Source organism: Phalaenopsis equestris, unplaced genomic scaffold, assembly GCF_001263595.1.
Source record: "Phalaenopsis equestris unplaced genomic scaffold, ASM126359v1 Scaffold000276, whole genome shotgun sequence".
NCBI lineage: Eukaryota > Viridiplantae > Streptophyta > Magnoliopsida > Asparagales > Orchidaceae > Phalaenopsis > Phalaenopsis equestris.
In genome coordinates this window covers 1579670-1605960 of record NW_018164718.1, presented here as the reverse complement: position 1 = coordinate 1605960, position 26291 = coordinate 1579670, and the positions used below count along the sequence as shown (strand labels likewise).

General features: G+C 35.6%; 1 protein-coding gene across 1 annotated transcript in view; it reads left to right on the top strand.

Annotated features, from left to right (window-relative positions):
• LOC110024836 (actin-related protein 2/3 complex subunit 4) overlaps positions 1 to 26291 on the top strand; it is a 55682-nt gene that overhangs the window by 15983 nt on the left and 13408 nt on the right. The window contains exon 7 of the mRNA XM_020725007.1: positions 2768 to 2857. Within this exon, the coding sequence (XP_020580666.1) occupies positions 2768 to 2857 (90 nt within the window). The remainder of the gene's footprint in view (positions 1 to 2767; positions 2858 to 26291) is intronic.

The following is a 26291-nucleotide window of genomic DNA, read 5'->3' as shown; positions in this document are numbered from 1 at the left end:
ATTGCCAAGTGTGATCGAACGTGGAGAGAATCCCTAGAAAATGACTTACCTCGTGACATACATTGTCTGCATTTTAAAAATATTATTATCATATTATTAATTTTTAGTTTAACTTTTCTTTTTTTAATTTTGATAGTTATGTCACTCACTGTTTAGTAAGGTGTCTATTTTTGTTTTATAATTTTATGTACTGAATATTTGCTGTCAAGTATGAAATGTATTGGTATGAACAGTTCTGTTGCAAACAACAATACTATACATGGCAGAATAATCATTTATCTATAAACAGCTGCAACAAAACTATTTTCAAATTTCAAAAAACAAACAAATATCCAGCTTATCCCAACAGCTTCTGCGTAGCAACTTCCTATGACAGCTGCACGCAACAACTTACTATTAAGTTGCAACTGCTCGAAATAGACCCTTAAAATCTGTCACTTTTGATTTGACTTAAGTAGACTCCACTTAAACTCATAATATTTGATTTTAATTTGGGTTGAATCTTTTAAACTAACTCATTATCATCCTTTTTTTTCTTGGTTGAAATAGTAATGCGCATGGACCGGTTGGCCTCCTATGTGTACAAGCCTCCCCCGACCCTTCTTGGTTGTGAGGCTCAAATATTACTCAACTATCCCTCTTTCATAGATATTATGAGGGAGCTCTCCTAAAACATAGGGTATTTTCTTAGCTTTGAATTTTGGATATTTGTTGTCAGTGATGAAAAGTAAAGTTAGATTATGAGTTGATTAAATACTTCCCTGTCTTCTCTATTTAAAGAAAATGAAAAGTACAAAGTTGTGATGTCAAATTGATCATGTAACTTGTCAAAGTTTGGTCAGCACCCTATATGTCATCTCACATGATATTCATAGTTTGGCCAACATGCTATGCGTCATGCCATGCAACAACCAATCCTTGAAAAAAGAGGAGCATGTATCGCGTTGTTATAATAAATGCTTGGTAATATCCAAATTATCATGCCGCATGGAGGCCTAATCTTGGTTAATGCACCATATGTTTTACACCATGGTAATCTAGTCTCAATTAATGTGTCATGTTTTCCATCTAGTGCTAGTCTCTGCTCGATATATGTTTACACTGGTCTACACTTATCAAACCATGCCACATGATGGTCTATATTTGAGTAAATGCGTTATATGTCATGATATTCATCAATCAATACTCGGTTAACTTGCCGCATGTAATGTTGCATGATGATCAAAGCTTAATCATTGTGCCTCTTGTCACGTGACATCCAATTCACGATCAATACACCATGCATTGTTGCATGTGATGATCTAAGCTTGGTCAATTCCTAGTGTCATGCCATAGTGGTCAATAACCGATTAACACATTATGCCTCCCAGTGCACAATGATGTACAAATGATAAACATGCCATGCTTATGAGTGTGCTAAAGCGTTTTGTCATTGTATGTATCGATCAAAACTTGGTCAACTTGCCATATGTCATGTTACATGGTGATCCCACAGTGCCAATTCCCTATTACACATTATTTCTAATGGTCCATAATGATCTACACATGATAACTAAGCCATTCATTATGATATGTCAATATGTAATCAACATGACCATATCATCCATTAATGTTATGCTGATAATGACAATTGGCTAAACCCAATTAATTTGGGATAAGGTTTCTCTACCTTTTTTTTTGCTTGAAATTACAGATTAAACCCATGGACAATTGGAAGATGATGGATGTCTCAAAAGATCGATTTTTCCCATAGGAAGCCTTGAACTCTGAATTTGTAGTCCTCAATGAATGAGAAATTTTTGGGTTTTTCTTTATTTATTTCTTAATTCTCCTCTTGAAAATTCAATTTTAGTACCGGGCCTGGAAAACTTGTCAGAGCAGATAAGTACTAAGTAATCACTTGTGGTATGCTTAAAGACTTATACCACCTCCCTTGTATACGCAATAAGAGAATATATTCTGTAAAATTTATAGAATGGCGATAAAGTTATCTTTATTGGATCCAATTTTTAAGACATCAAATAATTCAAAATCGACCAAAAAATGTAGAAAATTTATAATGCGAATATTGAATTCATGGTAAAATTAGGAATGATGAAATATAGATTTTATTGGAGAGATCATGGGACTAGCACCTATTGAGGTTAGATATACAAAAAGTGACACATTATTTGGATATGCCCTAAAAGACAAAATAATAGATGGCTAGAAAGAATAAAGATAAAAACATAAAGCGCAGATCAAAGGTTACATGGCTATAGTGTAGAAGTATTTTTACAAAACTATAGTTAGCACCAAAATAATGTAGAATATTTTTTATGCTCCCTAAATAGCTGGAATACAGCCCATGATCGGCATTGTGGAGTTGATTATCTCTAGTAAAAGGAGCATGCGAATGATTATATTCTATGCTTTCTCTAGCATAGACAGCGGTTAATTTGAGTTTTAAGCATGGTCCTAGAATCTAATATTGCTTTAAGTAATAAAATTTTTCTATTTTTTTTTGATGATAAAGCATCACACCATAATGATTGTTTTAGTTATGTTCTTAAATGACTTACTTCATTTTCCTTGATTATTTACCTTCTATCCTGCAAGCACCACCCTCTCCCTCTCTCCCTCTCTGTCTCACACACGCACACCCCTTTTTGTTCAAGATTCTTATCGCTATCAATGCGCAGCTACATATATCTTGCAATTTGTGGATCATATAAATTCTTAAGAAATATTTGTGCTGGTAAGTATTTATTAAAACTATTCATTTCAGGGCTATGATATTAGCTTTCTAATAACAAACTACCACTGCGAGGACATGCACAAGCACAAACTTGTTGATTTCATTATGCAATTTTTGGAGGTAAACTATTCAGTATTTCTTGGCTTTGTGCTGAAACCGTTTAAAAATGTTACAACTTTTTATTTGCCTTAATTGAAAATAAGTATATGCTATGGAATTATGTATATCATGGTAGCTGTTGTTTCTTATTTTGATTATTGACCATCTGCAGTAAGGTTTTCCTTCCGGGGTATGTGGTGTTAATTCTTTATAAAACGTTAGACACAGCTAATATTACTTGTGGATAATTTTAAGTCTTTCTTTCCACTACAATTTATTACAACAATGCTTTATATTGCTTTCTGCAATACGTTCAAGGTTGCGTTTTTCTTTTTCTTATGTAGATAAAGGATACTTTGAGTTTCTACAAATGATCAACTTTAGTGCAATAATGATCCAATAGAGTTTAACCATTTATTACATTTCTAGCAACATTGTTCTTTAGGGAACTTTCTCAAGAAGCAATTTGAACTTTTTGATGCAAAAAGTTATGCACTTCTCACGACACTAGCCTAGCCATAAATTTTCTTCATTATTTGTGTGAGAAGGTCACGTAGGATAGTGGGATGTGTACGCCAAAGTAGCGTCATACTGGATTTAGTTTATCTTGCCAACCAATGAATTGAGTTCAAGGCTACTTGATTGAAGCGAATTTGGCCTAGGGCATTGTAGGGCTAGTTGCCGAAATCATTATGGCTATTCCTAAGCCTCCGTAGGCTTCAATGAAGCCGATATGAAACTTCACATGGAATTATCTCCCACTTGGAGTTTTACCTATAATCCCCGTGTATTCTTTAGCTACAGGCTAGCTATCTCTATTTTTCAACCAGCATTTATTAAACTTTGTTTCATAATTCTTCCTTTGTTGCTCAAATAGGTCTTCTTTTAGTGAGGTGTCTTGATCCTAGCCTATAAATATAGGATTGAAGTGTGAGTTGGCAGGCAATATGGCGATTTCATCAAACGTTGCACTCTAGAATCTCTCTCTTTTTATTTCTATTGCTTAGTCACTTTGGTGAGTTTCTGGCGCTATTGATGGATAAATTTGTATTCAATATCTTCTAAGGTGCAGTGGACGTATATAGATGCTGAAGGCTAAAAGCTAAACATCGGCGTGCTGGATGATAGGGAGAGATCACTTGAAATAGATAATCATGACTTTGTTTCTAGTAGGTGGTTTAATCAAATGGAAGAAAGATTCACTAAATGATTCAATAGTCTTGGAGCATATTTATAAAACCACTAAATGTAGGGCCCGTTTGACGCAACTTCTTTTCCGCGTCCGACGTTTTCGTAACGCCGTGTTGTCTTTTGTTCGGGCGTTTGGTCCTGCGGTCGGGGAACACAACGTTAATACTTGTATATAATTCTGCTCACTCCCAGCTCCCCGCGTTCGGCGTTCAGGGTGGGATTATTACCCCGCAACCCTTGATCACCCTCGATCCCGCGAAGGCCCTAGATTTCACGAACGACGACTCGCCTGCCGTAACCCTCTCGCTTCGCTGCTGCCGATGCTCTCGCCTGCTGTCGATCGACGCTCCTATGCTATTCGCTCGCGCCCGCATATCGGATCGAAGCTCCTCTGCAGATCGGATCGGCGCTCCTTTCTACATTCCTCTGTAGATCGGATTGACCCTTGCTCGCGTACCTAGATCTCCGATCGAGTTCATTACTCGCGCTGCAGGTATGCTTCAGGAGCAAGAATGTCGTTTAACCACCATAAAGCTATTCTAAATAAGCTGCCCCAAACAACAAGAAAAATTATTCTGATAATCTGCAGATTATCAAGATTATCAGATTATCAGAATAATCTGCTTATCAATAATCAACAGCTGCGCCAAACAGATCCGTAGAAGACATTTAAGAAGAATCCTCCGATTCTATTATCTAACAACAACCACCAAATATGAGAATATTGACTACAACTCCTGCAATGGATGTGAGTCATGACACTTACTCCATGAAAGTTGTACATAATCAACTTCACATCCAAAGGCCAAAAAAGGATGGTTATAGCTGGCCAATGGATTTTTTCAAACTAATTGCTTGACATAGCCTCCAACAAAGTTCAAGTTTCCACACTTGGATTCACAAAATGTAAAGATGAATCTAACTAACTACATTGCTACCAGATTCATGTAAAGTAGAGATGAATCTAACCATCTACATTGCCACCTTTCAGTCAACTACTTTACTAATAAGCATTAATGTTTCTATAAGACAACTATCAGGTTGACGTGGGAGCTATCCTAGTTACATGGGATTTTTGTGGAATTGTGTATTCCACAGTTCCTCCTATGCGGGATGAACGGGATATGGGAGATCTTTATGGTTTGTAGTAGGAAATTTCTTGCCTGGAAATTCCCGATTCAGGATTTTTCAAGTAGGCAGGCCTTATCGACCCTTTTTTTATTTGTTAATTTTTAATTAGAATTACAATTTTATCGAGAGAGAACTATTTATATCTTGTTGTTTTTTATTTTTAGAGACTTTACTGTTTTATCTATTTTAGAGATTGTATTCTTTGATTTAAGCTATAAGGAGTGTTGTATTCTTTTTCTTTTGCAAGTGGTGTGCCTATTTCAGTAATAAGTGATGAAACCTTCTCTCCGTTTGTATCTCACTGTTTCATAATTTTTGCCGCTATTTTCAACCTGAGAGTTGTCGAACGCCTCCAATTCCCTTCTAAACGTTTCCAACCTCTTATATTCTTATTCTCTTGTTATTCCACAAATACTTTCTTGCTAAGTCCATTTCTTTGACACCTTATAGGAACTCTATAATAGTGCCATTTGGTATTAGAGCCCAATAAACACTAAAAATTTAAGGATTTTTTTTCCTTGCTTTCAAATCGAAATTTCATATAACGTAATTTAATGCCACCATAAAAAAATTTCTCACATCAATCATTTAGTTGTAATCCTCACCTAAATCTTAAATCATCATATTCTTTTCATCTGAAATTTTTATTACAGTAAGAGCCAAGAAGAAATCTTTAATGAGATGTTCATGAGCTTAGTATGCAAGATATGTAACAGGAAATTCTACAACTGCAATAAAGGCTTGTCTCCTTTGAGAGAGGACAACCCAAAGATGTCACTCATAGCCATAATGACGATTCATCAGATTGAGAGGAGGATGTGAATCTCTTCCACCACGAAGTTTTCAATGATGAAGAACCAATACCTGACGATTTAGCATGGAATATCAAATGGGCCATAATTTTGGAGTTAAAATTTACTCTCCAGATTTTGACGGATATTTGGATCTTGATGAATTCATTGACTCCAAACAGTAGAGCAAATTTTTTAGTATAAAGATGTTTCCCTGGACAAAAAAGTTAAATTCACATCCATCAAATTCGGGAAGAATGCTTTCTCTTGATTGCAGAACCTGAAGCGTCATCGACAACGAGAAGAGAAAAATAAGATTACCACATAGTCTTTAGGGAAAAAAAGGGAGATATGACGCAAATACCATCTTATACATTACCGATATGATATGTTCATAACACTTTACAACCTACGTCAGAGAGATTCTTCTGTGGAGGAGTAAACCATTGAATTTAATCAACTAATGCTAAAATATGAGTTTGTGGAATCAGGGAAGCACACAGTGACAATATATCTTAAAAGATTGAAGCCATCTATCAATAATGTAGTGTGGCTACTGTCTTATTAGTCTTATACAAACTTCAGCTTTCAAGGTGGAGAAGTAGTAAATGTCACCGGGTGACCACATCACCTTACGGATAGAGCTTAATCCATGATCATCCAGAAATTGTATAACCATTAGAGCACCCAAGTGGACCCCACCAAAGGATAAATTAGAAAGAAGGAGATCACCAACACTCCTAAATTTGTCCCAATTAGGAAGTGCTTCAAGCGTCATGGTTTTTGATACATTGCATCTGATTGCTTGAACAAGAGGGTGATTAATTTCACCGAATAAGGAGCACTTGAAGATATATAATGACGCAAGAGAGAATGAAGTCAAAGTGGAGTATCAACATCCAACTAATAAGGGAGAGATGCTAGTTGTTGGACGAATTTCTTAGACTAAGTCTATGAGAGAGCAAGAATGACTCTGCTGCAACATCTTTCATATATGTTGCATTGTGAAGGAAAATGTGTGCAACTTTATTATAGGCAAAGGTAATTGTGAGGATGTGAAGTCCACTCAAATGGTTGATAAGTTGAACCCGACAACACAGAAAAACACCCAATCATATTCCTTGTTGTGATTGAAGAAATGGAATGATCTTAGTTGACAGGAGATTCCTCGTGGAGTTTTTATTAAAGATAGGTTTGAAGAGCACGTATGGTGTGTTGAGGTATATATGGAATGCTTGTCGCATCCTATTAGGTCGTCCTTGGCAGCATGACAATTGCTCAAATCTTGAACTATATAAAAACTCATATTATTTCACAAAAAAAAGGGAAGCACATTGTATTCTGACGATGGAAGGACTTTGAAATAATATGCGTTCATATAGAGTTTAAGAATATGGTATCACAAATCACTTTTATCCTGAGAAAGCAAATACAAGACTAGCATTAATCAACCAAAAAATTAATGAGTTTAAGGAATCAAAACCGAACATCGGAAAACCCATGCTAAGAGGGTTTAGGAATTTTGTAACTGTATTGTCTACCTATTAGGTTGCCACTATTGAGGAAGGTCCAACATGCCATTAATTGAGACGGAGATGAGCTATTTTTAAGTTATTTTTTTGAAGGTTCTATGGAGTAAGCTAGGTGCTCTGTTTTAATTCAGTTCAACAATGCTCTCTTAGATAGATGACTAGATAGGAGTGGTGAATCACTTTTTTGGAAATCTCCATATGTGTTTCGAAAGAAAGAACAACAAACAGTGAGATCTGAATGTTTTTAGAGAAGAAGTCTCTCATAGTCAGGGAGAATAATGTGGGAGCTGTCTCAGCTCCACAAGATGCTGCAAAATCATGGATTTTGTGATCTTGTTTCCTGGGATCAACGAGATGCATGAGATCTAGTCGTGTATGATTTGTAGCGGGAAATTTCTTGCCTGGAAACTCCCTATTTGGGATTTCTCAAGCAAACAAGCCATGTGGGCCCTATTTTTAATTTTTGAATTAGAATTAGGGTTGTTTTGAGAGAGAACTATCTATATTTTGCTATTTTTTTATTTTTGGAGACTTTGATTTATTTTAAGTATTTAGGATACTGTACTATCTGATTACTAACCTAAGGAGTGATGTGGGCATCCAACGTGGCACCCATTGGTGGGATCGCGTCCTACCCTGGGTCAGTTTAGTCCAAACTTGGAAGAGCCAGTCGACTTTCTAACAAGGGAATTACTGCCTCCTTGTGAGAGGGAGGCCACTCCTAATTACTTAAGTGCAATTTATTTGCTTTTATTGTGTTTAGGTTTCAATTTTGATTGTGTTTGTTCGAGACACCCGCCGACATCTTAGATTTACCTTCTAGGGTTGTATCCAAGGGTCGAGCGGTGCATCGACTGTATCTCGCTCTCGATATGGTGATTATCCATCTCCAACTCCTCTGCATCCCTTCTGTTATGCTTTGGCGCATCCCTCCTTTGCTGCAGTCGCCCATAACTGTCACACCCGGCTGTTTTGCCGCAGCTCCTACCTCCCTGCCGCCCCTTCCAATCCACTCTTAATGGTTCCCGCTTGTCCAGCCTTCCCAGCCTCTCTTCTCATACCCTGTTCTCGTTCTTCCCATTGTTCCAACCTTTCCACTTGGTTGCCGCTGTCCAAAGATCTGTCTAATCGTTGTTTTCCGTGGCGCCAGCCTACCCACCTACTTGTTGCGACTCAGGACAACAAGCACTTGCTATGCCCCTGCAGTACCCGACCCCCTTGCTCCACTTCTCTAACTTTTTGCCACCTTTCCCAACCCCCAACAACCAATATCACTTCTTTAGAGTTACCCTAGTCATGTGTTGTGTGTTATGTTTGTGGCAATTTCTTATTTCTGTTTGTATGGTTTTAATTTCTTATTTGATTTCAGTAATAATACAACAACAACAAAGTCTTAATCGCACTACGTGGGGTCGGCTACATGATTCCTTTTTCTCCATTGTGTCATATTTAGAGTCATATTTTCATTTAGGTCTAATAAATTAAGATCACTTTTTATACAATAAGCCCAAGTTTTTCTAGGTTTATCTTTGCATTTCTTAACATAAGTCGAATCTAATCATCAAATGGTCTACGCTTAATGTGACCAAACCATCTAAGACGACTTTCTCTAATTTTGTTCGTCATAGGAGCTACACCAACTCTATCATGGATATCATCATTTTACATTTTTTCTTTAAGTGTAAAGCCAATCATCCACCTACTCATTCTCATCTCAGCAACACTTAACTTAGTATTATGCTTCTCTTTTAAAGGCTAACATTCAACGCCATAAAGCATTGTAGGTCTCACCTCCGTCTTATAAAATTTTCCTTTCAGTATAAACAATATTTGTCTATCACACAATAGGCCCAAAGCATTCCTCCACTTCAACCAACCAACTTAAATTCTACTAATAACATCCCTATCAATATCACCATCACTTTGAACAATAGACCCGAGATATCTAAATCGTTCACACCGTAATAATTTGATCACCCAAAGTAACAATTTTTTAATTTTTGTTTGGTTAAACTCCTGTATCATTTGGTATCAGAGCTAACCTAACCTTAGTCCCATTCTTGGGTTACCAAAATCCACCACTGCCTAACCCAAATTCCACCAAAAAAACCCTTCCTCTTGCTACTTTTTCAAATCAGCCATCCAAAATTCTCTTTCCCACCCAAAATTCTTGGGTTACCAAAATCCACCACTACCTAACCCAAATTCCACCAAAAAACCCTTCCTCTTGCTACTTTTTTAAATCAGCCATCCAAAATTCTCTTTCCCACCCAAAATTTACCCCCCCCCCCCCAACACACCCTCCCCCCCCCCATACACCCTTTTCCACCTCCCCAAAACTAAACCTTAGCTATGTCATCGATGTGACAATTGTCGGAAATTTGATCGGGAGAAAATGACATAATGACACTTATGAGAAATTTACAAATTTACAAAGAAATTTCCCAAAAATTTTTATGGAAAATATGCAGCGGGAAATCCTTCAATTGCAACAGAGACTTATCACTTTCGAGAGGGGATCTAGAAGGGTCACTAGTAGCACAACGATGATTCGTCAGTTCGAAAGGATGAAGAACTACTATTTCAAAGATTTGACATGGAATATCTGAGGAGAAACTATGATATGAAAATAAAAGGTGGATTTATTGGAATGACGGTCTTGGAGATCCCAAAGAGTTCTTCGAGTAGCTCCAGGCAGTGGAGTAGGCTTTGAATATGTGAATATTCCACCGGACATAATGGTAAAACTAGTTGCCATCAAGTAAAAGAGGTGCGTGCTGTTATGGGGGTACAATTTGAATCACCTACGTCAACTTGAAGGAAAAATGCAAAATCACTACTTGACCCAATGTGAAAATGAAGTTGCAGTGCAAATAACCCGCACATTATAGGCAAGATATGCTCTTGAGATATCACTGGTTACAACATCACCGAGTGATCGTCACCTCTTACAAGTCTTGTTTAACCCTAGGATCAAACAACAAGAGTACACCTAGCAGAACATCCAAGCCAACCCGGCTTGAGGATAAACAAATTTAGAGTGGAGAATAGGCGGAACCAATAAACATTCCCAAATTTTTCTCAGCCAGAAAGTGTTTCAAGCGCAACTAATTTGGGCATATTGAATTGGATTGCCCAAACAAGAGAATGATCTCTTTCACTGAGCAGGGAGCAGTTGAAAAAATAAACAATGATATAGGAGAGGGTGAAGACATCAAAGAGGAGTCAGTTTCCCGGTGACAAGGAAGATATGCTAGTGATTTAAGCTGAGCTAATGAGGGAGACTAGTTGAATTATCATTAGTTGTTCTAGAAGATAGTGAGTTCAACGAGCTAATAACTGAAAAGGGATAACCCTTGTTGAAGAGATTTTCAGGCATCATGAACAACTATTTGCCTATTAGTTAGTTGCCACTGAAAGTGGTCTAGCATGCCATTGATTACATTTCATAGTTAGTTCTTCTAGGAGAATTTGTTTATCAGATACATCCAGTCGAGTATGAGGAATGGGAAAAATAAATTATAAATTTAATGGCTCGAGAGTTATTTTGTAAAAATCTACGTCTATATGCAACTCTAGTTTAGATTGTGCCAAAAAAGATTGGATACTTATTCTATCAGGGCGTGCTTTGGAATAACTTTTGCAGGATTGATTTGCCATGAAGTTATAGCAGCCAAGCTACCTTCAACATCACTGACCCGAAACCATACTATGAGAAGCCAGAAGTTTCAACATCCATCAAAGCTCTCCAAACCTCGACAGACTGAAGTGGGCGTCCAACACGATGCTAATTGGTGCGGCATATTGTCGTGTTTCGCCTTGGACTGGTTCAGTTCAGGAATAGGAGGGCCGGTCGACCCTTTGGCAGGGGGATTACTACCTTCTTATGAGAGAGGACTATTAATTACTTTAGTGCTATTTATTTCCTTTTTCCATATCTAGGTTCAGGTTTTATTGTGTGTTTATTTGGGACAACCGACAATATCTTAGGTTTTCTCTATTAGGGTTGTATTCGGGGGTCGAGTGGTGCTTCAGCTGATCTCACTTTTGAGATGGTGATTATCCTTCTCCAAATCCTCCGCATCACTTCTTTACTGCAACCACCCAGAACAGTGGCTCTCGGTTGTTTTTTTGCAGTCCTTGACCTCCCAGCCCTCCTCCCAATCCCCTCTTGCTGCTTCGAGCTGTACAACTTTCTTAGCTTCTCCTCTCATTCTCTATCACCGTTTTCCCCACCATTCTTGCCTTCCCGCTTGGCCGCACTACCTAGAAGCCTCTCTAACCGTTGTTTTCCGTGCTGCCAAACCCACCTACTTGTTGCCGCCCAGGACAATAGCACTTGCTGTGTCCCTGCTGTGCCCGACCCCCTTACCCCACTTTTCTAACTTGCCGCCACCTTTCCCAACCCCCAACAACCGCCGCCGCCACCACCATCACCATCACCTTAGACTCTAACTTGCCGCCGCCACCACCATCACCATCACGTGTTGTGTGTTGTGTTTGTTACTATTTATTATTTCAATTTGTATGGTTGTAATTTCCTATTAGATTCAGTAATATTTTTTACTTTTCCCATTATTGTTTATTTAAACTCTGATATCTGAGTGTTATATCATATTCTTTTTGCAAGTGACATGTGTAGCTTGTTTAGAACAAGTGGTGGAATCTTGTAGCCGTCTGAACCTTGTCGTTCCTTGGCTAGGGAGAGCCACTAATAACCTCCTATCCCCTTCCAAATATTGTCGTCCTTCCACATTCTCTTTTCCTTGCTATTCCACAATCAATTTCCTACTAAATCCACTTCCTAAACAATATACACTAGAGAGATTTTTCTGTAGATGACACGACTGGATTCAATCAACTTATATTAAAATGTGAGTTGATGGAATCAAAAGAGCACAAGATGGCGAGGTATCTTGGAGTTTTGAAGTCATCTATCACTAATATGGTGCAACTGCAGTCATGTTGGTCCTTATTTGATGTACAGACTCTAGCTTTAAATGTGGACAAACAACACCGTCATCAGGGGACCACCACACTTTACAGAAAAGTTCAACCTCAATATCATATAGCAAGATTACAACAATTAAAACATCCAAATTGGCTCTTTTCGAGGAGAAATCAGTCCAAAGTGGAGAAAAGTGGCGGCTTTTAGCACTTGCAAATTTTTCCTAGCTAGGAAGTGCTTAAAGCGACACAATTTTGGACAAATTTCATATGATTTTCAAATAGGAGGGTAATTTTTTTCGATGAGCAGGAAATAGTGAAAAAATGCTTAGTGAAAAAAATTGGACACTAACTCGAGAAAAAATAAGCATGTCACAGAGGAGTATCGACTTCTAATTGATGAGAGATGCTAGCTGCCTAATGAGTCCTTTAGAATTACTTTATGAGAGAATAAGATTGGCTTTGCCACTTCTTTCATACTTTTTTCACCGTAAAGAGAAAAGCAAGTAGTCTTATCATAGATGCAAATACTAGTGAGAATTTGGTTTCTACCCAAATGGTCAAGTTAAACATGGCCATACGAAGCGCACGCAACCTTATTCCTTGCTTTGGTTGAGGAAATGAAATAAGATTATAATTGACAGGAAATGATGTGGAGTTTTTTATTAGAGATAAGTTTGAGGAGCAGGTGTGGTGTGATTTGATATTTATGGATGCTTGTCACATCCTATTTGACAGACCTTGACAGTATGACCGTTTCACATGTCATGATGGTTACAAGAACACATTCTTTCTCTATGGCTGATGACCACATTGTATTCATACCTTAGAAGTCTAAGGTAATGGGTATCCATACAGAGCTTAAGAATATGGTGCTACAAACTATCTTACTACATGGCTTGAGAGAAACATATATAGAACTAACATTGGCAGTCCTAGAAGACGTTGAGTTCGAGGAGCCGATATAAAACATAGGGCAGTCCTTGTTGGTGAGTTTCAAGATGTGTTCAATAGTTCACCTCTTGGTTTAATACAATTGAGGGAGCTCTAGCATGCTAAAGACCTCATTCCAAGATCAACGCTGCCCAACCAATCAACCAACTTACATGATGCGATTAGTCGAGTATGAGAAATTGCAGAAATGGGCTAATAAGCCCAGAAAAGCTTTCTTTTTAAGGAGAGTGACTTGTTATGGATCAAAATGAAGGAGTGATTTTTTGCAGGTTCATTTGGAAAGCTCAAGCCTAGAGCTAAAAACCCTTTCAGGATTATTAAGAGAATTAATGACAATGCATATGATATTGACTTACAGGGTGGCTACAATATTTCTATTACATTTAATGTCGCTAACTTGTTGATGTTTTACGTGGATTTTGATGCTTCTTGACAAGAAGGCAAAGCCTCTTCTATCCGGAGAGAGTGCTGTAGGAGTTCTTGCAATCCAGTAGTCTCGCTCGCAGTTCTGTAATCTCGTGTTTGTGGGATCGGAGCAGAACGGGCTCCATCATGTGAATTCTCGAACAACAAGATTTTTATTACTTGTTAGACTATTTCCAGACAGTGGGTCTCAATTTAATATTATTTTAATTAGTATCAGAATTAATTGGTTTTGAGACTATATATTGTTTTTGTTTTTGGATTGGTTGGTCATACTTCTATTTAGTTTATGTTATTTGGAGATTTTTTTTTATTGGAGTGTTGTATCTTTTGATTTCTTTGAGGTGATGTGCTTATAAATTGATCGAATCGATGTGATGATTTCTTCCAAGCGTTTGACGACCTCTTTCGTTACCAAGTTGACAATCGATTGACTTTTTTCCCATTCTAGCTTGTTGTCTAGCCTTCAAGACCTAGATTTCTCAACTGACATTATCAAATCACCATCCTTTCTTATCCTACAACTTACCAAATTATTCTTTGTGTTATCCCCCACCTTCTAGCAACCTTAGATTAGTGTCACTCTAGTTTGATGTCACAACTCGGCTTCAGACTTAAAATTTTCCAAGACATGAACAGATAGTCAAATGGTGTTAATAATTTTATTTTTTCTAATTTCTATAACATTTAATCATCCACACATAAATGAAAGATTCACTATAAAAAAAATAATTGATACAGTTAAATTTATCTTATTTCTAGTTATTCGTGTGTTTCATAAATATTATCTTCCCTATTATTCATCTTTACATACTTTTAATTCTGAAATGTTAGTATAAAATACAAAGACTTATCTAAAGCCAATGAATATTTGTACTTTTAAACTATAATAACGCATATATAAAGAAACAATATGCATGCAAGTTAAACTTTAAATAAATCAGTATAAAGAATATTTGATAATTTATATTTATGAATATGATCAATTAGGATATTTCAAAACTTTTATTATATCATAATATATCATTTTCATATCCATGTCATTTTTCATATCAATGTCATTTTATATACAGCCGTCGCAGAAATATCATTTAAAATTTTACTAATTAAGCATATTAATATCATATTTTTCCTTATTACGTGCATGACACTTTAGCGTTCTCCTGCTAATATTATAAAGGGGTGAACTCTATCATAACTTAGCTTGCACTTGCAAACATGCTATTAATTATTTAATTTGCATTTTATTTATCATTTAATATCTTTTTTATATAATATGAAAATGTAATAAATAACTATAATTATGCAAATCTTTGACATTCATTTCTAGATTATCCATTTAAATAATAAGACATAATAGTCTTATTCTACTTTTAGTACTAAAGTATTTTCACTAATATCATTCTAATTGGAGTGATTTATAAGAAATATAATAATATTATTATAATTTAGAAATAAAAGTACTTACCTTAAGCTCACAAGATTCCATTGCTTATATGTTCTATCAGCTTCTTTCGGTAGAAAAAAAATCTATAATAAAATATGCAAAGTATTCTTATTAATTAATGATGATTTAAATATTATTGATTATAAGTAATTTGTCTTCATTTACCTTTATATTTTTAGATTATCAATTTAATAATAAGACATAATAATCTTATTCTACTTTTAGTACTAAAGTATCTTAACTAATATCATTCTAATGCGAGTGATTTAGAAGAAATATAATATTATTATCATAATTTAGAAATAAAAGTACTTACCTTGAGCTCAGAAGATTCCATTGCTTGTATGTTCTATTAGTTTTTTTTTAGTAGAAAAAAAATCTATAATAAAATATGTAAAGTATTCTTATTAATTAATGATGATTTAAATCTTATTGATTTTAAGTAATTTGTCTTCATTTTACCTTTATAAATCATTATTTTATTTTAAAAATTTAAATTTATTTCTTCAAATATTATTATTATTTATTTACTGTTAATTTAATATAAAGTATTATGTCTTAATTTAATTATTTTGATTTTTTTTAGTTCTTAATTTTTTGTCAATTTAATTTATATTTTCAACAAATTTTCTATAATATGAAGGTTAACTATAATAAATTTAAGCTTCATTTTAAGTGATTTTAAATTTTTGAATTTAATAGTTAACCTATTATGCTTCCTTAATAAAATAAGTATAGTTTTATGTACCTTGTCTTAACTTCATGTTTCAAAAAGTTGGTTAACTTTTATTTATTTTTCATCTTAAGAATAGTGAATTAAATGATTAATTATTTATCTTATTTATCATTTGCATATTACAAAATATATACAAAATTATTAATTAAATAAATTTACATTACATTCTAAAAAAACAACTTAAAATAAAAATGCCAAGCTCGATTTAGCCATTGGGATTGGTTCTCGCGCTCGAAGCTTCTTCCCTATGTGAAGTTAATCTATTCCTTCTTTGTCTGCTCGTGCATCGACATAGCCCCTTGGTTCACCCTTCTCGTCCACTTTGCTTGAAGATTCCTCCTACGACTTCAATGCAAGCTTTGTCGCCCTCGTCGGGCCCTTAGGCCCATCTCCTTTATTCGACGATCATAGACGCCGTGTCTCATTGATGTCGTCGCCTGCGGTTCTCCTCATGAAGGAGAGTATTCCTCTTCCTCCTTGTCTCGCATCCACCTTACTCTCTCTGCCTCTCGGTCATGTTAGAAATCACTCATTCTATGCTTGCGTATCTCAGATGAGTTTGTCTGATTCTTCTCGCTCTCTGTCTGCTTTCTCCATCTTACTCCATTCATCTCTGTTTAAATCATACGTCTCGACGCTTCATTTCCTTTTCCAGCATATGAAGCACTTCGTTCCAGTTTACGAATCATTGGAAGCCGAATGTTACAATCTTTCTCACAAAAATTTTCCTCAAAATTTATAAATCTTCCGCAAGCCTCTTCTTATTGCAGGAAACATATGAATTACCCAAAATTTTCATTAAGAAGTCTAAATGTCATTCATTAAGATGAAAAGTGGATATAACAAGACAAATGCTTGATACAAGATAACTCGACTAACTATCCAATCAACTGAATCATGATAAGATCACATTCAAAGAAAAGTAACATAGCAACCAATAACAACATACACTCTAAAAAGAAATACACTAGAATGACACACCTATAAAATGAAATAAAACATTACACTCAGTAGACCCTATTAGCATCAACAACAACATCGGTAACAACTTCTTCGTGCTCTTTATGTGTAAGGGCATAAACTAGAGGTCGAACTAGCTTTTGCGGTTTACCTTAAGTGGGAGCAGAAGCTGTGACTCTTAAGTGATGAGACTTTTGGCTCCACCTGATTTTTATTCTTCATTGGACTTTTGGCCAAGTGATGGACAATATCTCGCAATATGACCAAACTTATGACACCAGTAGCTTGTGTTGGAGCCCATCAAATATTCACCCTTTTGTTGTCTATCACATTTGACACATGAGACTGTGGTATTGCAAGTCGTGCTATTACTGATTCCGCTTGAGCTAAACTTAGGCTTCTTCATATTAGATCCGTCTGATTGAATCATCTGATCTCCTTCATCCCTACTCTTTCTCTTTTGCACATCTTTACATTTTTAAGTGAGTTGATAATTAACCTCTACTTTTCTAGCTCGTTCTACCAACACTGAGTATTCATTGATTTTGAAGTGACTAATTGTCGTCTGATCTTATTCTTTAATCCGGAAAGACACTTGTAACACTTCTTTGTAGTGGCGATCAACCTCAGTGCATATTTTGAAAGTGTAGTGAGCTCAGGTTCATATTGCATGACTGTCTTCTCTCCATGCACCAACCTAATGAAATATGTATTGCATCTGTTTCCGAGCGGATAATGGTACAAACCACTCTCTGAAAAGTTCAATAAAATCCTCCCAACTTACCATCACGTTGGATATGTCCCCTAACTTGTCCTGATGCGGCCCACACAACCACATTTCTACTTTTCCATCAAGCACAAATTAACTAATGGTGCTCTTCTTTCATCTGGACATGCCATGTTGTCTAATATCTTCTCCATTCACATCAGTCAATTCTCTGCTTCAATCAGATCTTCAGTTCCATTAAATAAAGGTGAACACAAATATTAAAATATCTTCAAATACTTATCAATATCAACTGTATCACTTTCATTATGCTATGATTTGAACTCTTGAATCAACTGTCATCACCGCTATCATCAGGATCAGGTATTCATGTTCACAATAATGGCAGGTAGTACTTCTTCATTTCCAACCACATTATCCTCTTCTATAATTTTGCATTTGTCTGAATTAAAATAATTACTTAATTAGTGTTAACTTAAATTTTAAATTTTTTATGATTAATTTCATTGTAATTATTTTATTGACTCTTTCATCAAGATTGCATTACTTAATTCAAAATTTTATCTTTGATACCACTTTTGTCACGATTTGATCGGGGACTTGGAATTTTTCAAGATTTGAACAGATGGTTGGACAATGGTAATCAAAGTTTTTTTTTTCATTTTTATAACTAATATTTAATCATCTAAACATAAATAAAAATGTCACTATAAAAAAGAAAATAAATAATGCAGTTAAATTAATCTTATTCCTAGGTGTGCGCATCTTTTATAAATAATTTCCTATATTATTATCTTTACACAATATTTTAGCCAGAAATGTTAATGTAAAACATAATGAGCTAACCAAAACTAATGAATTCTCATACTTCTAAACTATAGTAACACAACGAAAAAGAAAATAATATGCATACAAGTTAAACTTTTAATAAATCAATATAAGAGCATTTGACAATTTATGTTTATGAATATGATCAATCAAGATATTTCAAAACTTATTTTATCATACTATTTAATTTTAATATCACAGGAATACCATCTAAAATTGTAATAATTAAGACACATTAATATTACTATTTTTTTTCAATTACGTGCACAGTTATCTTATCATTCTTTAGTTAGTTCTATGAAGGAGTGAACTCTATCATAGCCAAACATGCACATGCAAACATAATATGAATTATTTCATTTGCATTTTAATTACATTTAAAATCTTTCTTATATAATATGTATATGTAATAAATAAGTATATGCAAATCTTTGGCATGCATTTATAGATTATCAATTTAAATAATAGGAGTATTAAGTTATGCTAACTAATATTATTCTAATGCGACTAATTTAGAAGAAATATAAATTTATTGTCATAATTTAGAAGTAAAAGTACTCACATTGAGTTCAGAAGATTCCTTGTATGTTATATCAGTTTTTTTCGGTAGAAAAAAAATCTACAGTAGTGAATTAAATGATTAATTATATATCTTTCATTTCTATATCATTTGCGTATTATAAAATATATACATAACTATTAATTAAATAATATTTACATTAAATTCTAAAAATTAACTTAAATAAAAATACCTTAATCTTACCAAGCTCAAATAGGCCTTTGGGATCAGCTCTCTTGTTCGAAGCTTCTTCTCTGTGTGAAGCTTGTCCCTTCCTCCTTTTCCTGCTCGTGCATCAACATAGCCCAGCAGTTCACCCTTCTCGTCTGCTTTGCTCGACGACTCCTTCAGATTCAATCTCAAGCTTTGCCACCCTCATCGAGCCCTAACACATCGTCTTCTTTGTTAGATGATCATTAACGTCGTCGCCTTCTGCTCGCTCCATGAAGGCGAGTATTCTCGCTCTTTGTCTGCTTCTTCTTTCTTCCTCCTTTTGTCTCTATTTAAATTGTACGTCCTGACGATTCATTTCCTTTTTTAGTATACAAAACACTTTGTTCTAATTGACAAATTGTTGTAAACTGAGTGTTACATTTGATCACCTTCATGTACGGTGTCGTATACATTGTGCAAAAGAGAACTAAATGAGAGGAGACAAGCACGCGACGGCTCGTGTTCGGGAAGGAGACGGAACCAGTGAACTGAAATCAAGAAGGTTAAACAGTTTAGGTTTTTTTGTAATTTCTGATAAGTCTATTTCAATTTAATGTTTACTGACTACTAATATTAAAATTTACTTAGTAATGTAAAAATTGAAAGTTGAAAAAAATTATAAAAAAATTATAAATTGAATGATTTAAATAGGAGATCGGGATTGTGTAGATGTGCAAGAATAAGAAATAAAACAAGTAATTGAGGTAAAATTCTACTTGCAATTCCTTTTATTTTTGCATAATTATTTAGATTGGAATGAGTTTAAATTATGAAGAAATATTTTTTATTTTGGCTGGAGAACATCAATACATTGATAATGCCGATTATATAATTGATCACTTGGAGGTGGTTCCAGGGGATTGACAAGACTAAGGTACAGGAAATATGCAACTTTTTAATAAAAACTATATTTTAATGAGATTAAAATGAAGATTATGTTTTTAAATTCAATAATTGAATCAGAGACATTAAATTTCAAATTTAGCAGTTTGAAAGAATTATAATTGAGGAAATTCGATACAGTCAATTACTTGGAAATGTAGTACAGTATCATGTTATAAATATTATAATTAAGGAAATGATTTATGCGAATAGGTTTACTCTAAAGCAAGTGAAGATTGAAAATTAACCGACAGAATAAATCAATTAAAAATTAGGTGAGTAATTATTATTTTGCATGTACTAAACGTAGTTCTTTATTTAAAATGCATTTATATTTGTCAGGATTTAAATCGTGATAAAACAAACTTATTAAACGAACGTTTAATGTTTTAAATTGAGGTTTGTTTTCAAGTTAAGTATGTGCATCACATTTCTTTTTTGTTTTATATCATTTTAGGTCATCTCATAAATACTCCAAGTTTATTATTGTCAATGAATTTATTAATATATTTACAACTTGTACAATTTAAAAGCACTTTGGTTAATAAAAGTGTTATTTCACTTTGTGATTTTTATTTTGAAGCAAAAATACTCTTATGCGTCGCATTGTGTTTTGCACCTTGAAAGCACCAGAACTAAGGTTTGTACAACCTACAAAAACCAATATGATTGTAACTGCATCACATTGCCAATAGATAATCTCATACTTCCAACTTATTGTGCTACAATATTCTTCTGGCTCCACCAACTCACATTAAATGAAAGTTATTTAATTCTACGACATACTCCACGATTAAGTATGCTTTTCGCTGGTGATATCCTTCCTGTGGATAAGACTAGAGAAAGAGTTCAGAAAAAACTTCAATTATGGAGGTCTACATTAAAGTCTAAAGCTCTTCGTTTGAATAGATCTGAAACTAAATACATGGAATGTAATTTTAGTAGTAGTAGCTCTAGTGGTAGAGTTGTAACTATGGGTGGTCAAATCATTAAAAGTTAAGAACATTTTAGATTTCTTGGGTGTATTGTTCAAAGTGATGGTGATATAGATGGAGATGTTATTAGTAGAATTCAAGTTGGTCGGTTGAAGTGGAGGAATACATCAGGCCTATTGTGTGATAGAAAAGTACCACTCAAACTTGAAGGAAAATTTTATAAGATGGTGGTGAGGCCCGTAATGTTCTATTCCGCAAAATGTTGACCTTTAAAAGAGAAGCATAAAATAAAATCAATGGTGTGTTTGTCTCGGCTGTGGCTGTACGAAATCTCAGTTAAAAGACTACTGTATAAGATCTGTTACTTGGAAGCAGTTACTTTGTTTGAAAAATTCAGTCTTAAAAGTATTATCCGTGAATAAATATATAGAAAGGAGTTAAAACGAAATAATATTATATTATTCTTTGGTTGCAGTTAATATAATTTTTAATATAAACTTTGAAAAATAAACATTATTGATTAAAAAAGAGAAGTCACTGATTTTATGTATTTTTTTATAGTTTTGTGCAAAATTTTAATCTAATTATAATAATTGTATGTATGTATGTATAATAATAATAATAATAATAATAATATATTAGATAAGAATTCTGTGACATGCGTGTAATAAATGACATAAATTATATTAATAAATCCATGCTAAAGTGGATGCATGTAATAAGTGACACAATTTTGCTCTAAATCTTTGGAATGGATTCGTGAAATTATATTTAATAAATCCATTACTTCGGTTGGTGACTCTCGTTGCATTCTAGATGGGGATTATATATTAATAAAACCATAAATGAGGATTTCTGTAGGGCCCGCAGCGCCTTTTTAGAATGAAAATTTTCAAACCACGGGATGTGGTTTCCCTTTGGCTTCCGCTGATTCACAAATTTTTCGATCGCGTTCGAGACGTCATTCTGGCTGAAACAGTAAACAAACGTGTAAACCTTCGTTTTGGCTCAAAACATGATCTCAAAAGTCCCAACAAATGCAGCGTAAGTGTTGCTGAGATGAGAATGTTTAGGTGGATGAGTGGCTTGACACTTCGAGACAATGCAAAATGAATATATCCATGATAGGGTTGGTGTAGTTCTAGTGGCTGACAAGATTAGAGAGATTCGTCTTAGATAGTTTGGTTATATTAAAAGTTGATCATCTGATGATCTGATTAGGAGAGTAGATGTTTTATATTCGACTTATCTTAAGAAAGGCAGAGTTTGACCTAAAAAGATTGAGGCATGTTGTATGAAAAATAATTTTAACATATTAGAATTAAATGAAAAATATGACACTCAATAGGACGCAATGGAGAAAAGGGATTTATGTACCCAACCCCACTTAGTTTGATAAAGACTTATTTTTGTTCTTTTCATTATGATTAGGTCATGATCTAGTCCTTGCCCTCTCACTAACACATATGCTTCAAATTTTCTTACCACAAAGACGCGATCTTCATTAATTTAATTGCAATTAACTTTACTCTTCTATATGATAGAATGTTTTTTCTCAAAGATATGTTACATGGTCTGAAGAGATTTGATGAACTCTTCTGGATCAACATGACCATCAAAATTTGGTAAATTTTCACTTCAAAATCACCCTCTTTTTATTTTTTTTAAGGTCGAATTGGCATGAAATTGGTTTTTCAGCACTTGAAACTTCTCAGGGAAAAGGAGTTTTTCTCTTATCTATTTGGTTTGTCACTGGTATTGTTATGAGAACTTACACGAATTGTTCTCTCTCTCAAAATTAGTGAGCCTATGCTACAATTAGAGGTTTTCTTTTTGCATATTTTCCATAGTAAGCTCTTGAATACCTTTTTAAGGATCTCTTCTTGGCGGCAAAGTGGATTTTTCCCAATTCAGGTTTCGGCTAATGACAATAATAAGTGTTAGCCGAAGGTGATGTGGTGTATGATTTAGGGTGGAGGTTAGGTATTTGTGAATGTAGATTGCTTGGGATATCTGAATTTAGAGTTTGGATATGAGATTAATGAATTCGTAAATATTCAGGGTTTGTATGGCTCTGATATCAATGACACCAATCTTGGGTTCCTAGATAATGCATAATAATTGATTTAACGTATGGAGAGGTTGTTAGATTGGTGAAAAAGGGAAAAACTTGACGAGAAATTTGTTTAGATCAGAAATAGGTGGTTTAGGAGATGTTGTTTTTGTGAAAACAACTAGAGAAAAGAGGTCGGCGGCTAGGTAGGGGTACGGGCATTGAGGATCATCCAACATCTAATCCTGATTAAACTCCCATCTCACCACTTGAAAAGAAAAAAAAAGGGATATAACACTCCATGAGGAAAAGAAATGAGAAAATTTTTTTTTAATTACATAAAATAAGCAAAAAATTGCCCAAAATAGGTTTTAAGCAATATATATACTAAAGCTGATAAAAGAACTGTAGTTCTATTTGAAATAATGAAAATGAATGTCCTAAGGGGCTGGCCTAACCCTATGGGAGGAAAAATCCTGATCCAGGATTGGTTCTGTCTCTCCCTCTTAGGCGGAAGACACTTCTGGCTCCGGCTTCGATATTAATCTCAAATTCTCTAAAAGGGTAAGTATGGGCTTCTCTTTATCATGCCTAATTCAATTGTTAATTTTTTTAGCCGAATTATTTGTTTCTTTGCTTTAACATTGACATCTTTGTTCCTACTACGATGTGTCAACCACACTTGTGCCTTTCTAGCTATTCACATGATCCATTTTTCTATCAAATGCTTAGGCCATGCATACAGTATGATACCAGAGTTAACCCAAGCCACCATAGAAGTGCAAATAATATTACTGAAATTCGAAAAGGTTACAACGAAGACTCTTTAGACAGGAAATAAACAACAACGAACACCAACAACACCCTAGGATGAGGAAGAAAGTGGTGAACCCTGGCTGGAAGCCGGTGGGATGGTTGGCAGGGGGTGCTCGCGGCAGCAACAGGGGCTGATATGGGAAGGCTGCAGTAGTGTAAGGGTTGAGTACAGTAATAGATTGGGGTGCAGAAGGGATGGTGAGGACAGTTTGCGGCTGTAGCAGGGGCTGTAGGCGGTTGCGACAGTAACTAGGAGAGGGAAATGGAGAGTTTTGGCAATGAGGAGCGAAGCAGGTAGTGGATTATGGCCGGGAGGTTGGACAGGGGATGGCGAAAGCAGCAGTAAGGGGGAAAGGGGATTGCGGAAGCTACAAGAGGGTGGTTGGGATGGCAGCGGCAAGGGGGCAAGCAAGTGCTGGATGGCCGGCAGGACTGCAGGGAAGACAGCGGGAGGGCTGTCTCTGGTGATCTGCAGTAGGTTAAGGCGACAACGGCAGCGGGAAAGAGATGGTGGAGGATGGAAGGGGTTGAGGATGAACACAACCTCGAAGCACTACTCATCATCAGATACAGCCTTAGAAAAGGGAAAGGGGACGCCGACGGCAGTCTTGATAGAAAAGTCAACAAAAACCGAAAACTACTGACAATAACACGCGCGCGCCCGCACACACATTTTTCTTCTATCCCCAATCTGTCTCTCTCACTCACTCCCTTTCTCTTCCCACCATCCCTCCCTCCTTCCCTATCTTTCTCACAAACATTCTATCCCTATTTCTCTCTCCCTTTCTCCCTCTCCATTCCCCTCTCTCTTTCTCTCTCTATCTCTTATCATTCTCTTGTCCTCTCTTGCATGCTTTCTCTTGTTTTATCTTGCCTCGCTCTTACTTCTCTATATTTTTCTCTTACTCTCCCTCTCACTCCATATCTCTTCAATCTCTCACACTATGTCCTTCTATCCCTCTCTTTCCTACTCTCTCTCTCTCACTCAATCTCTCACTTTGTTCCATTTCTTCTTCTCACTCTGTTGCTCTCTCTTTCTCTCTCGCTCTCTCACTCCCTTTTCTCTCACTTTGCTCAACCTTTCTCTTTCTCTATCACTCAAACACGCTCTCTATCACTCTCGCTCCCTATCTCTCTTTCAATCACTCTCTTTTCTCTCCCTCAATGTTTCTCACTTTTTCTCACATTTCTCTCTCCTTCCCTCCCTCTTTCACTATCACTCTCTTATTCCCTCTCTCTCTCTCTTTCTCTCTCTCTCCATATCTCTTACTCTCTTTACCATACTCTTGTTCTTACTCTTCTCCTCTCTTTATATCTCTCTCTCGCTCCCTTGCTTGTACTCTCTTACTATTTCAATCGCTAAGTCTTCTTTATTTCTCCTGCCCTTGCTTATTCTTACTCTTCTCCCTTTTGCTTTTAATCTCGCTCTCCCTCCCTCTTAATCTCTTACATTCTCTCTCATTCTCTCTCTCTCTCTCTCTCTTCCCTGGATCTCTCTCACTTCCCAACTTTCTTTCTTATTATATCTCTCTTCCCGACATTCTTGCTTACTCACTCTTGCTTTCTATCTCAAAATCTCTATAATGTTGCACAACTTATTTCTCCCTCTCTCCCTCTCTTTTCTTGAACTCACTTTGCTTCTTCCTCACCCTTGCCCTCAATTGTTCCAGCTCGTCTCACTTTTTTCACTCTCCTTAGCTCCCTTTCTAGCTCTCTAACTCTCTCTCTCTCTCCATCTTGCTATTCTCTCTGCTCTTTCACTGTCTTTCACTTGTCTTTCACTCTCTTATTTCTTTCACTCTCTTATTTCTTACACAAACTCTCTCTTACTCTCTCTTACTCTCTCTTCTCTCTTTGTCTCTACCTCTCTTTCTCTTTCACACTCTTACTTCCTCCATCTCTATCACTCTCTATCTCTCCCTAATGCTTTCTATCTTTCTCTCTCTCTGCTTCCCTCTCTTTCATTTTATTTTCCCTGCCTTCCTGTCTCCCTCTCTCTTACTCCCCATCTCTCTTTAACTCACTCCCTTACTCACCCTTCCACTGATTTTGATCTATAATTTTTCTTATTTGTCCAACCTTCCTCCATCTTTTTATCTCTCAAGGAAGAGAGAGAAAGAAAGAGAGAGAGATAAGACTTTGAGAGAGAGTGCGAGGGATAAAAGGGGAGAAAGAGATAGAAAGAGCGGGAGAGAAATAAAAAATGAAAGTAAGTTAGAGAGAGGATGAGAAATAAAAAGAGATGAAGAGAGAGATGGTGAGGAAGTGAAGAGAACATAGATCGAGAGAAAACATAAATTGAGGAAGAGAGGAAGGAGAGAGAGAAATGG